General features: G+C 39.5%; 1 protein-coding gene across 3 annotated transcripts; it reads right to left on the bottom strand.

The window, feature by feature from the left end:
- Positions 1-3953: 3953 nt before the first annotated feature.
- On the bottom strand, positions 3954-12308 carry LOC135468328 (protein angel homolog 2-like). Of its 3 annotated transcripts, none has more exons than XM_064746522.1 (5): positions 12171-12308; positions 8905-9530; positions 7415-7638; positions 5664-5733; positions 3954-5365 (listed from the first exon to the last, which is right to left on the bottom strand). In XM_064746522.1, exons 2-5 carry the CDS (start codon positions 9479-9481, stop codon positions 4305-4307), a joined length of 1932 nt encoding a protein of 643 aa, XP_064602592.1. In that variant the 5' UTR covers positions 9482-9530; positions 12171-12308; the 3' UTR covers positions 3954-4304. The 3 variants fall into 3 exon arrangements, with proteins under 3 accessions (XP_064602592.1, XP_064602590.1, XP_064602593.1); XM_064746520.1 differs by lacking the exon at positions 12171-12308 and adding an exon at positions 11353-11413; XM_064746523.1 differs by lacking the exon at positions 12171-12308 and adding an exon at positions 11036-11118.
- Positions 12309-18225: the final 5917 nt, after the last annotated feature.

Raw genomic sequence — 18225 nt, 5'->3', positions numbered from 1 at the left:
ATATATATATATATATATATATATATATATATATATATATATATATATATATATATATATATATATATATATATATATATATATATATTATTACGTTTTACTGCGATCTATGCCAAAGTGGAACATGTCATTATAAATATGTACCGTAGGTGACCTTTTAGTTCTTCATATTTCATCAGAATCATAGGTCATGTCCGTAGCAAGATTGAGTGCCGCCATAAAAGTAAAACTGGCAAGAGTGACTGCAATTTTGTGCTAGCATTTTGAAAAGTTTTAGACGTAATATATTTTGCTTGTTCAGAGTGCCTGGTACGTTTTAGATCTGATTTTCTTTTAAATATCAATGAAACAGCTCAAGTATTGTTAATAGAGGAATGACATTAATCAGTGTACATACGTGTTGTACAAACATATCCAGTTAAACAACACTTGTAAATTAAAATTAAAATATTACACTTGTAATATATATACCTGGATATGAACAGTTAAAGATTTTGTTTGCTTTAGGAGAAAATGTGATGAGACCTATACTCTAGAAGAAGCTTTGGATTACACGTATGGACGTAAACGCGCATTCACCTTTCATTCATTTCATAGTGAGACCATTAATACGTGTATCATCTCCTTTACTTTATATTTAACGCCACTTCCTTGTACATTCATGTCCCGCGACATGAAATATCATTTTATTCTATATACTTAAATGATTACCATATGTCCAATTTGTACATAAGCATATAAGACTCGTTTTAAAATTCACCTTTTTTATCTGTGATTTTTATATGATCTCTGTGTGACAGATTGTTTAATTACTAGCCCTCTTTCTTCGTTTAATGACCTTTTCATGTACAAATTACGGCTGTAACTATCAATCGTTACCGGTGATGCGTGTATTTCTGTCAGCAAAAAAGTCAAAGTGTTTCCTCCATAGATTTTACCAATCTAAAACTGTCCAGTTACAAATAAAAAAGGTACGCGAAGAGTTCAAGAGAGACCCTTAACCGGTCTGTAGATAATACCTCATCAAACATTTCATAATAGATTGTCTTAAATCTTGCTGGTTTGACATTTGTTGTCAATTCTGTTCTAAACCCTCTCATCACTGGCAACACCGATCACGTGGTGACTTTAAATACATATTTAAGTATTTATCAAGTATGTCAAGTCTTTATTAGCTCACCTATCTAGAATGTGATTTTTAATAACGTTATACATTTTATTTTGTAAAATTGCTCTCAAGAATTCATAATTTTATGCTCGAGTTTAGCCATATAAGAGGCCTCTACTTCACCATTTCGATGGTTGTATACCAGGAACACTAAAAAAAATAATCTGTTAATTTTAACAGTCTTTTGTTATTATAACAATTAATATTCTGTCATATCCAACATAATATCCTGTTGGTCTAATAGAATCTTTGTTAGATTTATACATTTTTATTTAACAGAACAATTTGCTGCAATAACACAATACATTCTAGCATCACTCAAACAACAGGCTTTCTGTTAACATTAACAGATTATTTTTAGTGTACCTGGTGCACAGCCATTGAAATGGTAAATTAGAGGCCTCATATGTTGACTTCCTGTTAAAATTAACAGATTAATGTTTTCAGTGTAACACAAATATTCTATCATCTCTGGGCGCGGGAAGAAGTTAAAGTGTCACCGTTACTAAGGTAACGGGTAATTCCATTTCCTGTTACTCAGAGTGTTACTTTGAAATCTGAGGACCTCTTTCAAAGCCTTACGAAAAACCGATTTTCTTGTTGCCGTTTGATGTTATGACGTTATGCAATTTAAATGCCCCTCAAAAGGCAACTTTATTCACAGAGTTTTGCGGACATTCGCACATGAAGTGTCAAAATGATCATCGGGTTATATTGTACATAATTTACATTTTAATTACTGTACTTTTATCTGTATATACGAAAGAAGATTTTTAATTTTTGTAATTAAGTATGATTTCATAAATAAAATGAATGAATTCATGTGTACAGAAACCGTGTGTTGTGGGTATGGAATTGCATATCTTGTAGCGCTGCCTAACTGGGACGTCATGTTGAAGACACCATGTAGCATGGCACTATATATATATATATATATATATATATATATATATATATATATAGTCACAGGGTAGGTCTTCATCTGGCACCTGGCTGACTAAGGGTCGATTCCTAGAAGCGAGTTTTGACTTTAGGGAAAATTTAAAGTTCATTATAATGCTTAGCTTATATGTCAAAAGGTTGAAATTGTCACAACTTTGTTTTAACTTGACATCTGTTAGGCTTGCCAAATTTCAGCATCTAATTTTCACAAATTAATAACTGAAAAAAAATAACGTTGAGAATTTTATCTTAAGAATTTTAAGCCAACAATACTACGTCAGTATGTGCTAAGAAATGTACACCCCGCCTATTTCATTTGACGTGCACATGAAAAAAATCTTCCACTACATTTCCCACTCCACAAATCTCCATTTTCTTTAAGTTTTGTCAGGCTTGTTTCTGAGTTCTCCCACGAACTTAACCATAATCTCATGACTAAAATAAAATTTAGCACTGTAAAATACTATTTAGGACTGTATTAAAACCCAATCGAACAAACTGGCCATTAAATAAAAAGTATGCCTTAAGACCACATCAGCAGTTTCCAAGACATATCGTGGGAACCCTGACCAATAAGGTTGTCTTCTCGAAACAAGCTCCCATCAGCTCCCTCCTTTGTAACCTCTATGTCAAAGAGGTTGTCAATGGTTTCCACAAGTCTTGATTTTTAGTTCGCTTTACGAAGTAAGACGTATCATAAGAGAGGGGTCAGATGCTGTCGGTGTCGGTGTCCAGTTTGGCTGAAATTTTTGGCCAGTTATAGGGTTGCAGTGGTCACTCATAATACACATGCAGATAAACCATCATCGGTAGCGATTTCCATATCAAACAATAAAGAAGTGTTTTACCTCATAGCTCAACATGTTGATCAGCTGTTCACAGGATTGCGGTTGCCTCCCAAAGCACATGGATTGCCAAATGCAGTTAGCGGTTTGTATATTAAAGACCTCTGTGGTAAATTTGTGCATTAACTCCCCAGAGTCTTTTACCACCGCAATGATTTACAACTCCATAACATACGAAGTCACTGCTCTGCAATCCTTCAAATGACGACTTGAACATTATGCAGTTTTACAAATGAACTACTCAATCAGGTGAACTGTCGGTATTCTCTGAATACCTTGACGTTTTATGTCTGTCTCCTAAAACACATACAGTTAACAATGACCCGGGTGTTTCTCACCAATGCAGTTGCTGTTAGTTCAAGCCCATCTCATGATGGCCTCCTCTCCCACCGTAAGTGGTAAAATCTGCTAGCAACCTGCGGATGGTCGTGGGTTTCTCCCACGCTCTGCCCGGTTTCCACCCAACATAATATTCGTCGCTGTTGCATAAGTGTAACATTCTTGAGTGCGGCGTAAAACATCAATCAAATAAATAAATAAAACATGCTCCAGTTGAGTCTACCGCAAGTGCGCATGCAGCCCACTCATATAATTTGTCCAAACAGCAATAAAATGTAGTAAAACCGATTTTAATCCCAATTTCCCTGTTTGAGACAATAGTTGAACTAAAATACAACCAGTAACTTGTTTTAGAGCAAAATAAGCTTACTGCGTTTAAGCAACTGAGATTTATAACAATTATTTCAAAATTAGCATAATTCAAAATGAAAGATGAATTGATTTGATGAATATTCTTCATCAGAATCAATGATCATTCATGTACGATCCATTTTCCTATGTTACTTGGAATGTTTTACACAAGATGTTTTCTACTAAAATTACATATATCGCTGCTTAAATCGAAGTTTAAGAGTGAGCATTTTTTTTCAGGCTAACTGGCAATGCTAATTAAAATGAAACCAAGCAGTTCCATTTTCTTTTTGACGAATCCCAATATTTACTCAAAAAGTTTAGAAATGTATGTACACAATCAAGAAACTAGACGAATTCACTTTGCAATCAACTTTAAACACTACTTTGGGAGGTGGATTGGGAGTGATCAAACATGATAGACACTCATGATGAGAAAAGAACTATCACCTATTATAATTTTGTTATATATAAAATATAAATATGAATGACAGTTGTTTTCCAACTATAAATTATCTTGCAAATCAAAAACCGGGATAACATGACTTTCAACTACAATTTAAATCTTTCTGAAAGTTGCCCAGGCCATGTATTACACTGTCATCTGAATCTCAGTATATGGCACTCAGAGTTTTAACTGGAATGTCAGGTCTGTAAAGTCACGAATATTTTAATAGAAACTTTGCCAGTAACGCAAGGTGATCTGATCCTAAGTACTTATTAGGAAGTCCCCCAAGGTCATGGATTTCCTGAGCAGACAGAAGCCCGTATCTACCAATCAGACACAGCTTGTCTTCCTCAACGTTCTGGAGCCTCACGCGATTCCTCTGCGTGTGAGTGCGTTTCCTTCGTACATTGTAGAAGATATAGTCCAGTGTACAGCTGGCATGCTCGTGCTGGGTGGTAATCTCATTTCTGCTATGACCCAGACGCTCAATAGTATGGTTGTAAGCGGACACAAAGTTAAGGTTGTGCCACAAGCAACCCAGTCCCTGGGATACTTTGGGAACATTACGATGCCCTGGGCGAACTGCGCTGTGCATCCTCCACGGAGGGCCTGTGGAGTCCACTGGTGAAGGGGAACAGGCACAGACCTCTCTGTTGTCTGGTCTGTCAGGTCCATCACTACCCACACAAGCTGCCCATATGTCCTCTGGGATGGGTATGTTTCTGACATGTAGGTTTCTCACATACTGACACTGATCTGTGATGCCCAGTTTGGGAGAAAGGAGCTGGTTGGAAAGGTAAACGTCTCTCCCAAAATGCTTCTCTCTCTGGCCTGAGAGCTGGCGACACAAGAGTCCTTCGTACTTCAGGTAGCCCCGAATCACAAACTTATAAATATCACTGTGAGGTTCTGCATTAAAGTCTCCACATAGAATAACCGGGGCGTAGCCTGGGAAACCACCTGACACTGTTCCTTTGTGCGCCAGTCTGTCCAGTTCAGCCATAAGCACTGACAACTGAGCGAGTTTGATATCACCTCTTTTGGGGTTGAACAGAAGATGGGTTGTAGCTATGAAGACATCGGCCTGTCTTTTGGCACTGGCATTCTTGGACCTCAGATGAACAATGAGAGCTATATTGTCTCGGTTTAGAATGTCCCCTCTATTGTATAGGACAGGGAAAGCTTGAGCAATTGCAAGTTTTCTGCGATTTACAAAAACAGCACAACCATCAGGTTTATCTCCTGTTCGCTTCTGATACACACCTTCATACCCTGAAAATAGGCAGAATGGAAATGTCATGCTATAACATGCTCAACACACAACATGTGAGCCTTCCTAAGATTTGTTTTTGCAAGCCCTGAGTGATTAATGGAGGAACATATGAGCTTTGATATCTTAAAACAGACATTGAAATTTTTAAAACTATGTTGTATCTTATACATGCTGTCCCCTAGCATTTTTATAGCTACAATAATGTCATGAAATATATTAATATGAGCATGAAAGTTTCTGAATTTTAGCATACATGTACATTATCCTATTAAGGGCAGAACTATAGCGACTACTCACCTGCTGATGAAAGCTTTGGTAAGAAGTAGTCTGTATAATGGTCTGCCTGAATCTCCTGTAAACACATCACCTGCAACCAAACCAACCATGCATAGGATCAACAACAACACAACTACACGTATATATCTGTGCTCAAATCCAGCATTCTGGAACGAGAGAGTGAGTGCTTGGGGTTTAACATCGTACTTAACAATTTTTCAGTCATATGATGATGAAGGAATCCTTAGAGTGCATGTAATGTGCCTCTTTGTTGCAGTGCTGCTTCAGTCAGACGCCTTTCGGAAGGCAAGTAAGCCCCTTGCGACATGACGGCGACTATGACCTAACGGGAGATTAGTTTTTGAGGCATGAAACTATGAGAGGTGGAACCTTGCCTATTAAAGCACGCAGTGTGTTGGTTATGTCACGAAAGTGACAAATATTTTCTTGGCAACAAAATGTATTTTCTTATTTTATTTATTTGATTGGTGTATTACGCCATACTCAAGACTATTTCACTTATACAACAGGGACCAGTATTATGGTGGGAGGAAACCGGGTAGAGCCCCCCAAATGGATTAAAATAAATACACAATTTTTCATCCAAAAATTACACAAACTTTACAAACTTAGAATCTGTTTTAAAGCCAGGTTTTCAACTAGTTTATGCTGCTTTGAACTTTCCATCAGCCATTTTCTGAGGTTGCATCTAATCACAGCTTACTCATAACATGCACTTTTTAGTCAGTGACTTCAAGGGAGGTAATTCTGTGCGGCCCTGTTGGGAAAAAGTCTACTCAAATGTCCAAGAAGTCCAAAACAAGATGAAAATTGCCATAATTTTGTTGAACAAGGAAGAAAACAGTTTTGTACTCAAATATGATCAGTCACTCGATATGGTCGTGACCAGCAGCAAGTTTGAGATGATGATGGACCGTTTTGAAATCAAGCCTGGTTCGCTACTGAAGTCCAAAAAGGATCCAAACAGGCATAATTTTGTTGCAACAACTGACTTAACCTAATCTAAAGGTCATCACGGAGAGGCCATGTACCAAGTTTCCATATACCTTACAATGTGACGAACAAAAAATTTCAGAAAACTGATGTGTGACAGATGGACCATCTGGTAGGACAGGTAACTGAAGCTATAAGTGCCTGTAAGGGACTAATGTGAGGCTTTCAATACACAGCACATTTTAATGTTTGTTTAGAGAACTAACTTCTTAATTTTCTGTGTTGGTTGCTAGAAATTTTGAAGACAGCCATATATTGTATATCTCTATTAGCCAAATTGGGTACCACACTGACCATTTCATTAAAGCCTTGGTTCAAATTTAATACCTCAAGCTGTCAGGGTATCTACAGCAGTAGACCTGCAGCACCAAGACATTGTCATAGATCACTGTGACATTAGCCCCACAGGAAAACAAACCAACCAGCCAAATTGCTGCAGTCTTACAAGATATGTAATAAGGTACTATAAAACAAAGAGTAGGGTAAGCAATATGATGAAAGTTATGTCAAACACTTGACACAAATTTTCATTTCTGAGGCATATTTTATATTTCGTAACAATCCCTCTATTTATATAACTTTTCTTAATTACTTAATACTTAATTTCCAGACAATCCGCTGAGACCTTTGGAAAACTGCAGTTTAAAGTCATTTTTATGCCCAAAAAATAAAGCTGAGAAGCAGTTTTGCACTTTTATATGTTGTTAAGAAATAAAAAACGTGTGTTTCAGGTATCCTGTAATATAAATATTTCTTACATCTGGCTGACAGGACACAAGCTCATCCATGATTCGTGTCTTCCTTTTGTTCCAGTCAAGGGCATCATCATAGCAGTGAGGATAGAGGAAAGAATTGTCCTCCAGAAGACGCTGGGACAGTACATTGTAAGACAGGACGGTCAGCTCTACCCCGGACCTGGGTTGTGCCTGATGAGATCTCCCAAAGGCCGTGTACTCCCACCTTCTGGGTATCATGCTGTCAACTGCCACATGAAAAACAGCCAATCATTTATCCATGTATTGTAATGGTTAGTGTTCTGTTGCCATACTGAAGTTCATGCTTGGTATTTCACTTATATGCTAAATGACATGTAAGTAGGAAGATCTGCAGCAACCTGCGGATGGTCGTGGGTTTCCCCCCGGGCTACCCCCGGTTTCCTCCAACCATAATGCTGGCCACCATCGTATAAGTGAAATATTCTAGAGTACGGCGTAAAATACCAATCAAATAAATAAATAAATGACCTAAAATTTCGTCCATGATTAAGTTGCTCAGTTTTCCTGGCTCTATTAGTTTGAAAAGGGTGTTTTGAGGATTTTTTTTCTGAAAAGTAGAGTACCATTCTTCATGAAAAAAAATTAAGTTTCAGCTCCAAGAAGAATATTCTTTTTACATTTATTTGTCTTTGAAAATGCAGTTTTGGGACAAAATTTTAGGCTATTTACAATAATATAGTGGTAACCTGGTTTCTTTGGTGTCCAGGTTTATGTCACCAACTTCTCAAAAAATCATCAGACATTTTCAACCTTTAATCCGCTGATCTGTGATTTCAGAACATACTGAGTGGCAACTGGTCAACAATCAAAAGAAACACCATCCAGAAAGAAGTTATGGTATTATGGTGTCAAGAAAACTTATTACTGGTATATCCAGTTAGATAAAGCATGATCCAAGCCAGACTTGGAACTAGCTGGGATTAAATGTGAGCACAATGAAGTGAGGCCACAGACTCAGAAAGCTGATGAGCATTTCAAATAGAGCACAGTATCTTTAATATCAAGACCAAGCCTGGAAATAATTTTGGGGTTGGTATAGGACATATTTGGCAAAACTCCCAGTTATTAATGTTATTAAAACAGCCAAAATGTCATTTACATGACGGTTTTGTCCTGTACCAAACAGTTGACCCCTGATAACATACAACTTGGTCATTGTCATGCTGTCTATTTCTAGGCTTGCAAGACAACGTTGAATATTAATTGTAAGAGAGAAAAGAAACAACAAGGACGTTGAGGATATATAAATCATAACCTTTCTATACTATCTATTCACCGATAGTGATTGCAACAATCCAGCATGATGCTGTTTTAAATTTTTTATCCCCTTTTTAACTTTTTATGCATGTTTTGCTGTTCACTGAATCCCCTCCAGCAGCCTGTGAGATGTCAAAGATTACAATAATGTTGACTTAATGATTACAAACTTTACACAGACTGACACCAGGGACTGAGGGTCATACTAAGCTTACCTGTAAGCCTGGGATCCTCTCTATCACAGGGGTCTCTATTTACATTACCAATATCTTCACAAGGGTCAATCTCATAAGCAACAGGTTTGGCATTTTGCGTCGCACTATGGCTTGTATAACACCTTGCTCCAAGGTTTGGGGCAACTCTAGATGACAGAGGGGGTGGCCCTGTCCATGGTGCTGGAAATGGCTGGACTGGTCGTCCTGATACTAGTGAAGCAGAAGGCACTCTTGCGTGTCTCACATAGCATGGGGCACCCATATGAAAAGGCCTAGGAGGTTGTCTCCCCTGAAGCAAGTGTGAGTACAACGAAAACGGAATAAAGTCTGCAGAAGAGGGAGCAGCTCTTGGAGTGGTAGTCCTTGGGTTTGTGCGACGTGTTATCTGACTCTTGTTCATAGTCCTACAATGTTGTGTCATCTTTGATGACTGCTCCTTTTTCTTCCCTTGCACTTTACCCCCTGGGACGTGTTTGCTGCCATCAGTGGGGACTGATGTCTCATTTACAAACACCTGGTTTTCAACTGCTTCAGTCCTGACACAAGAGCTGCCGGTCACAGTCTGTGGTTTGCTCATTCTGTCCAGTGCAGGACGTAAGACCTGCTGCAAGGCAGCATTTCTGATTCTGCAATAAACAAATAACGTATCAGATATGTAGATCAGGATAGCTCATAAGTATAGCTTATATCCACCCATGTTGTGCTCTGAAAGAATATATTTCACTTCTAATACATGACAGTGATCAGCTTTATGGGTATGAGAAACAGGCTACTTGGTTTTACATACATGTACTTACAAATTACAGTGAACATTCCATGAAACACAAGTCAAACATGAAAAGTGAATACTGTATTTCACCTCAAGTTTGATACATATAAATGCACTTTCGAAAGTACATAAGGGTCTAAAATGATGCTTTCTAAGACTTTAGTTTTTCTGATAAGAAACTAATCAATCTTTACAATAAAGAACTCTGAAAATGGCGCAATAAAGAGAATTAATCAATCAGAATGAAGCAAAAATGTGTTTGGTGAATAATGCTAAACTTAAAGTGAAATACAGTACAGGTATATATAAAAAAAGAGAGAATGGGCAATGTTAGAAGGCTACATATATACATATGGACAGAAAGATGAAAATGTGTGCCTAAGAACAAAAGCATAGGAGACCAGGGCCCAGACTGACTAAGTTCTCTTACCTAACTACCATGACGACATAACGCCTATAGTATTGGTTGCAGTGGTAGTTTAGTGAACATAAGGTGCTTCATGAAACTGGGCCCTGGGGCTGCTTCCACAAAGCCATTTCTGACTTAAGTCAAAATTTGAAACACGATCTCAAAGCTTATTTTGGGGTTTTACAAATTAAAATTCTGTACCCCTCAACAATGTTTTCTTGAGACAAATGTGTCAAAATTTCTACTTCCAGTACTGAAAATTAAGCATCGTACAGAGTTTTTAAAATTTGACTTGTGTCAGAAAGGGCTTTGTGGAATTGTCCCCTGGCCCTGGGATCACTTAAAGGAAAAGACCTCTAAAAATCAAAGGAGGCATCACTTAATAGACCACATAAAACTATGCATAAATATACTCTTATTTATTATTTTAGATATTTGTGAAGTGAGTTAAAAGTGTTCAAAGTATTTGAAGATGGGGTGGCAATGTTATTAGAGTTTAGGAACTCATCAAAAAACCTCACAAGAATTTTTTTCCAACTCTACTCACGACACTGAATGTTGGAATAACTCTTTTTACCCATGAGTGAAAGATTACTGAAATACTGACTGTTCTCAAAAATTCTTTCCTTCTGGTCAACATGAGGAAAAAAAGGTGATGTGACATGAGAGTTTCTAGACTCATTATGGCATTATGGCTCATAAAGCCCACCACAGAATTGAAATACCTGAATGCCTTTCAACACTCTTCAAAAAAATCAATAAAAATATTTTTTTCTTGTTTTATATTTTTCACATACTTCATATTTTAGCTTTCTTTTACTTTGAGTCAAACTTTCATATCGCTTTAAAATTGTTATTTCTTACATAACAAGGTCAAATATTGGTTGATAAAATAAATTCTCGGTACATTACTGTGGAACAAATTTCAGCCAAAATAACGGAAAGGAACATACCAAGACTAATTCTTGAAAATTTGACTTAAGTCTAAGATCGCTTCATGATCCTTGATCCATGCACAAGTGTTCCAACACTGGTATGAATCCTGCAGCAAACACATACTCTAAAATCAGAATTAGATTCAAACGTCTTATATTTATGTTAAAGTAATCTGTCATAGTCCTATATATTGATGCAGACAGAGTAACACAATAATCGATTACAGCCTGATGACTGACCTGCAAAATTACAGCAAGGTGAAAATGAGTACCTGGCCATAGGTTTTGCACTGAAAACTGACCAGTCAGCTGTTTAAGCAACTCTTTACCCTTACCTGACCATCCTGGTGAAGCCAGATATAAACGCCTACGGTACCCTGAACTGTGAACAGTAACTTGTTTTAAAGAAAGCCTTGCATGTACCCGACCTAATTAAGACTGCATCAAACCCCTTTGCTAATGAAGGACCCCAGCAGCAGCCGTGCATCTGTGCGACCTGTCAATCCACAGTGGCAGTTATAGCCATCGCACGTGTGCTAAGAGTGCACGAATTTAGGTGATATCTTCGACCTAGTTTAAGTAGCCTACTCCTGACCCAAATTGTGGTATGTGGTGACTTCAGGAGCCACAAAATCCAACATTCAAGCCTAGATCTGCTGATTCCACTTAAAACGAGATAGAAGCGAAGTTATTCCGTTATTTTCTCAGCTGCGTTCGTTTTTATTATATCATTCATATCACTTTGTGATCACGGGTTGATCACTCGCATGAACACGACAGCAGTCCACAGCGCAAAATGAAGTAACCTCTCCAAGGTGAAGGCCGGCCACGCATCTTGCAAGGTCAACAGGAGAGCAGCCATTTTGAATTAGCCGTTGCCGTTTTAAAGTTGATATGGGACAAATTTGGACCGTTCATTGAACGAATGAATGGGTTGTAATATCAGATATTACCAATAAAGCAGTACATGTACTCTTCTACCGTTAACGAAAAGCCAAGGGCACAGCTTGGCCTAAACCTGGCGTTGTTGTTGCATCGTGCCTTGGCAACCACGTCCATCTACCAATGTCGTACCCAACACCGACACATGTGACTTTTTATTAGGCCTACCATCTTACAAGGCAGTGAGTGGGAACACAAAAATCTTGCTTACCACATAGACTTCCTCACGAAGTCCTCCAAAGATAATTCATTTCTAAACATTATTTGCTGTAGCATGCGCAACGCACGTTCGTCTTGATTAACCTCAATTTCTGAGTATTCGAAACACGAACGAAAACGGACCTTCTTTAATGATAGGCCTGCCTTGCCCGAAAATATTTTGATACCCGACCGGTAGCGCAAGAATCTTCAAAACGGAGAGTTTTAAACAATTTTAAAATGTAAAAGGTCCATTACGGTTACTCATATACGACCTCTTTTCTTAACTTTTGTAACTTTTTTCTTAGCTTTCCACTTAGGTGTCGTTTTCACCTAGGTGAAAAGGTTAGAAACTGACGTGATGCAAGAAGCCCCGTTCTCGTTTCCGTGGGCAGAATGATGATGAACTACAACATGTAAGAACTTCAGCATGGCGGAGAAAGGCGTGGATGAGGCAAGTTACATGGAATTCTGCACGACTTCCCTATACAGTGTCCCGAAAATTTTATCTGTAATCAGAATAATCTCATCTTCCATTTTCCGCCATTTTTGGACCAGAACGAGGCATTTGGTATCACATGAGTTTCCGCCTAGATGAAAACTTGAGACTATTATATGCAAAGTAAGCTATATATAGTCGCCTACTGGGCTAGGTTATACTCATAGTGTAGATCCATATGTAGAGACTATACGCATGTGGTTGTTCAGCTACTTCATCCACGCCAACATACATGTATCACTTCTCATCGTAGAGATAGTTTGCACTATTGTCCAAAGACCAGAACGAGGCATTTGGTATCACATGAGTTTCCGCCTAGATGAAAACTTTTTCACCCATGTGAAAACGGTTTCCACCGGGGTGAAAACCTTTTCACCGAAGTGGAAACCTAAGAAAAAGTTAAGAAAAAAGGAAAATGTCATATATGGGCCATAGTATCCACAGATGCTTATAAAGTAAAATGTAAAACAAACCCGTTTAAAGAAAGAAAATAGATCGACTGTTAACTTCCAGAGTCAATGTGAATGTGAGTGAACCATAGAATATCACGTGGACTTGGCAGTGTAGTCTTAAACCACGTTATCAAAATTTAGGCAGACTACATCATATTTATGATTGTATATAGTAAACAGAATTCTTCGGATATAAGATAATACCTAAAACGGACCTTTTTCGAGTGGTTATATTAAGATGGATATGGTTGTCTTTCAGTGTTGGATAAGTCGGTACGTGGCACGTACAATTAAGAGACGTGGGTTTAACCCCACTCTCTGACAGGAGATTTTCCGAATTGCCGGCTCTCCTTGATCTGGGGACTTCGGTAAGAATAAACGATCGACGGACGTGATCTCGTGTGTGATCTAAGCTTACATACGTTCGCCACAGAGACTTTGCATTTAAATTGCCGTGTGGTAGAGGAGTATTTGGTGAAGTGAAACTGGTTGGCAGCTAGCCATAGCTATAGCTAGGCGTCAGGCATGCACGTACAAATCCCCGCCCACCCGCGCTTCGTATATGCTGACCCCAAGCTGGAAGGGCCAGGAATTTTTCTTGATGGAGGCATTCGATCGACGATCTCAAAATGACGATATTAATATATAGGCCTATCGTTACAATAAAATTATGAAATGCAATAATTTGTGATTATTTGGACAAAAACTATATACGTGTACATTTGTACATGTAGGCCTACATCATAGTATACATTTAGCCCCCGGCGCTTAACGCTGAATCTGAGACTATTATATGCAAAGTAAGCTATATATAGTCGCCTACTGGGCTAGGTTATACTCATAGTGTAGATCCATATGTAGAGACTATACGCATGTGGTTGTTCAGCTACTTCATCCACGCCAACATACATGTATCACTTCTCATCGTAGAGATAGTTTGCACTATTGTCCAAAGATCAGCCACGCACGCAGGCCTTCGTTATACAAGTTGGGATAATTACCTCTTATATTTTAAACAAATAAGTCTGTTTGTTGGGGTCCGAATAAAATAGTGCCTATATAAAGAGCCATGAGCCGGCTAAAGTGAAAACTGCCCATTCTGGGCTTGAAACCTTGCCAAAAAAATGGTCTAATCGGGAGAAGGTAAAGCCTTCAGTCCTTGACACTTGGCTTGAGCTAGTAAAGGTTGTATGTGAAATCCACGATATTAACATTAACGCTCATGAATTTAACAGGTATACAAGTTCTGAAGGATACTGCCGTTCGAAAGGAACACGATGACCTTCAGAGAAAATAAGTTAATTGTTGCCGTGGAAAAAGCTACTAAAAATGTTCTATTTGTCTGTAAGAATTGTTACTATCAACTTCTTGTCGAGGAACTAAATATTAATATCACTATATTACCAGGCACGCCGGAAGCATTTTGAAAGTCGTATGGTCAGGGGCCAGGCCAGGGTCCCGGGGCCGCTTAGTCCTCGAATGCTTCGGGATATTTGACGGCTGAATGGAAATGCCCTGAAATCGTTTTTTTACGGGGTTTTATTCTGCACATAGATCCATTGTAGTTTTATGTGCACAACAGTCTACAGTGCACGCGTGTGTATGGGCCTTCATTTTGTTGGTCGTCACTAAATTGGTTCGGTTTTTGATTTATTTTATTTGTTTCTTCTGGCAGTACCGGCCGTGTACTGCTTCCGACGCCACTGATCGCTATATAACAACGTATTCTAATTGCACACCGGTACTAAATTTCACCTCAATCGCATAAACCGCTTCCGAGAAAAATACTTGTAAATGCTTGTGGTGATGGCAATACTGATATTCTGGAAGAACTATAATTTAAAAACATCAGTCGTATACGTGGGAAGTTCTATCACCAACTTGTTGATGGTCGCGGGTTTCCCCCCGGGCTATCCCCGGTTTTCTCCTACCATAATGACGTGTAAGCGAAATATTCTATTTGAGTGCGGCGTGAAACTCCATTCAATCAAATAAGTAAATAAAGAAACATCGGTCCATTCTCAAAGAGAGAAATTTATCCGTACCTTTCCGTCACACCGATATAGGTCCACCACAACATTACTGCATTCCAAAAATGCATAAATCCCCACACAAGCTCTCTTTACTGCGGGACCAAGGGCCTGCACTACCAAACTTTTATATAGGCCTACTCTCTTAACAAAGAAGTTGTCATTTTGGAAAAACGGTATTATTTGCATGCAAATACAAAGAATTCAGGCGTCAACTGTATATATATATAGAAAATTAAAGACTCTAAACATCTCACTGAAGAACCAAACACTCAAATTCACGTACCTTATAATGACATCTCCATTTGGGATTTCTCTGACTTTATACTGCCATTCCTCACAAAGATTTAATGACAGAATTCCATCATTTATTGTTTCAGAGTTTAATAAAACTGGTCACCCAGCCACTACATCAGCGTAAAAGGCAACGAAGCCTCAATTCAGTCCCACTACATAATCTATGTCTATGTGAAATTCTGGGAAACCAAATATCAATGGTGCTGAAGGGTACAAATTGTATCTCCCTTTTGGCGGACCTATACTTGTTCTTGTATGAATACGACTGTATGTGCAGAAGTTAAGAGTAATCTTAATCAGGCCCAACGTTTCTCATTCACTAAACGGTATATTTCATTTTTCAATTCATGTTTTTTTTTTATTTCACCAGATATGCAGTAGGACACATGAAATCATTTCGCATCAGATGTATACATAAACAAAGAAAAGATTGCAATAGAAAGTCTATAAGTTATAATGATGTGCCGCTCCCTGGCGGGAACAGAAAACCAAGAGACTTGATGAGCTACTGGCTTTAAACAATTCATATATATTGTTATGTTTCCGTATTATTATTAAATGTTTGTATTATGTTGCAGACAATAATATGTTTTGTGAATGAATGCTCCACTGTTTTGTAATTCCTTTGTATGGGTTATCTCCCCTGTAAATGAACCACTAGATGTCATTACCTGTGTTACTTACCTCGTGATTTGCCCTATATAAGGCCCTGTCGAGCTGTACATCGGCAGTTCTTGCAGAGCTAGCTCGGAGAACTCGTCTCTCTTCCTGAATAAGGACACTGAGGCAAAGTCCTGAATAAGGCCTGGCGGGTATTAAACGAAGCTTACAGCCTTCAGAAGGCTATCGGAGCCTTTCACGCCAGCTTCTGTCCTGATTACGAGGGCCGGACTGAGTGCGTGCGCATTACCTCTCTGTATATATATCTTCAATAAACTGTCGCAAACTCATCCAGTGTGTTCTGGTTCGTCTATCAATCTCGGGAGCCCAAGCTCGAAACAAGTCTGTCCCTGGGAATTAAGCTTTATGGACGATCCTTATATTATTGTGTTACCTGGCTCCGTAACACATTTGGTGGCAGCGGTGGGATAAGATCGTCGGTGACGCAGTGTAGATTGGTTTGAACCGCTAACTATGGATAGCGCACTGCGTGAACTACTGCGCAGTAGCGACAGAGAAGAAGACGAGAGTGGATCCTTTCTGCAAAGAAACGTGACTCAAAGACGTCGGCGGGTGACGACTGATTCGGGTATAAGAAGTGAAATGGACGCACCTTCCCGACAAACGCCGTCAAGTACTAATCCTCATCTGTCAGGTGGTGCTGGACTGAGTGTAGGAGATTTAGACCAAGAAATAGCTACAACCAATAGGAGGCTGACGCAATTTGTGCGAGAGTTGTCTGCGATCTCCAGGGAGCCACGAGGACGGGCGGAATTATCGGGACCGGAAGAGGTGAGACCCGCGAGAGAGGAAAGCCTTTGGTTATCCCAGCTTCTTTTGATGGATCATCCCCGCGGATAGATTACCACACTTACTTTGACGCATGTGCGGAAATAAATGGCTGGACAGATGAACAGCGAGGGCTGTATTTGGCCATTAGTCTGAGGGGACCCGCCCAGGCAATTCTAGGTTTTTTCAGTGGAGGAACAAAAGCCAGTTATTCCAGTTTGGTAAACGCTTTACGTCAGAGATTTGCACCGCCGAACATGGAAGAGCTGTACAAATCTGAACTGCGTGGAAGGCGACGGAAACCGGAAGAATCCCTCCTTGAACTTGGTCAGGCCATACGTAGGCTGGTGACACTAGGTTACCCTAACACCCCAGAGATGAGACTGAGGGTACAAAGGACCAGGTCCAAGAATTTTGACGAAACTGTTCAGTTAGCTTTCGAGCATGACGCATGTCAGAAGGCAGAAGAACGCAGAGGTGGAAAGACAACCCGTGTCAGAGCCGTAGAGTCAAACCAGGAGGATGACGAGAAAGGACTGCGAGACAAAATTGCAGAAATCGTCAAGGATATCTTGGCTCAAACCAAAGATGGACCGTCCAATTCACATAAAAAGACTGGCGGAAGGGAAAGAAGGCCGCGTTCATCCAAGTGTTATCAGTGTGGCGAAGATGGGCATTTCCGACGAGATAGTCCAAATAATAATTCAACGGGGGGCGGAACCCGTAATTCGACCTCCCAGAAGTCAACATTATCTTCCTTGAAGGAAGTTAAACTTGGCGGGGGATCGTTAGCCAGCGTGGACAGAGGATTTGCCGTTCGTGTTAGTCAACGTATTCAAGCTGACTTTGTCGCGGACACAGGTGCTTCGGTTACCATCCTGTCGAATGATCTTTTCGAAAAACTATCGCCAGCCGACATACCAGAGCTGGAGCAGATGTCGAAAACACTGGTACTAGCTGACGGGACACCACTGGAAACCAAAGGGTTTGGTTGTTTCGAAAAAGATTTCTCTGGGCAGAAAACTAGACAAGAAGCTGTAGTGGCAGCAGTCAGTGGACAGGGAATACTTGGTCTTGACTTCCTGCGGAAAAACAAGTGCATGTTGGATTTGGAAAATGGATCCATGAAGCTTGGACGGAAATCTGTTAACCTATTAGAAGAAGAAAGCCATGCTTGCAATAGAGCATCGTTGAGAGAAAGCATCAACATACCGGCAAAGCATGAGGCTGTTGTTAGCTGCCAACTGCAGCGATCGTCTGATGATCTGATGCTCGGCCTAGTAGAACCAGCCGAGAAGTTGTCCTCTTTAGGGGAAATTCGGTAGCGGTAGAGCGCTAAAG

This window comes from Liolophura sinensis, chromosome 6 (assembly GCF_032854445.1).
Source record: "Liolophura sinensis isolate JHLJ2023 chromosome 6, CUHK_Ljap_v2, whole genome shotgun sequence".
Classification (NCBI taxonomy): domain Eukaryota; kingdom Metazoa; phylum Mollusca; class Polyplacophora; order Chitonida; family Chitonidae; genus Liolophura; species Liolophura sinensis.
The sequence above is the reverse complement of the archived record's forward strand: the minus strand, read 5'-3'. Positions and strand labels throughout refer to the sequence as shown.

Excerpts from the sequence above, each read along its gene's own strand:
- LOC135468328 (XM_064746520.1), bottom strand. Across the intron at positions 7,639-8,904 it reads AGAGGATCCCAGGCTTACAG|TTGACAGCATGATACCCAGA; the intron begins GTAAGCTTAGTA and ends TTCATGTGGCAG. Across the intron at positions 5,366-5,663 it reads ACCAAAGCTTTCATCAGCAG|GGTATGAAGGTGTGTATCAG; the intron begins GTGAGTAGTCGC and ends GCCTATTTTCAG.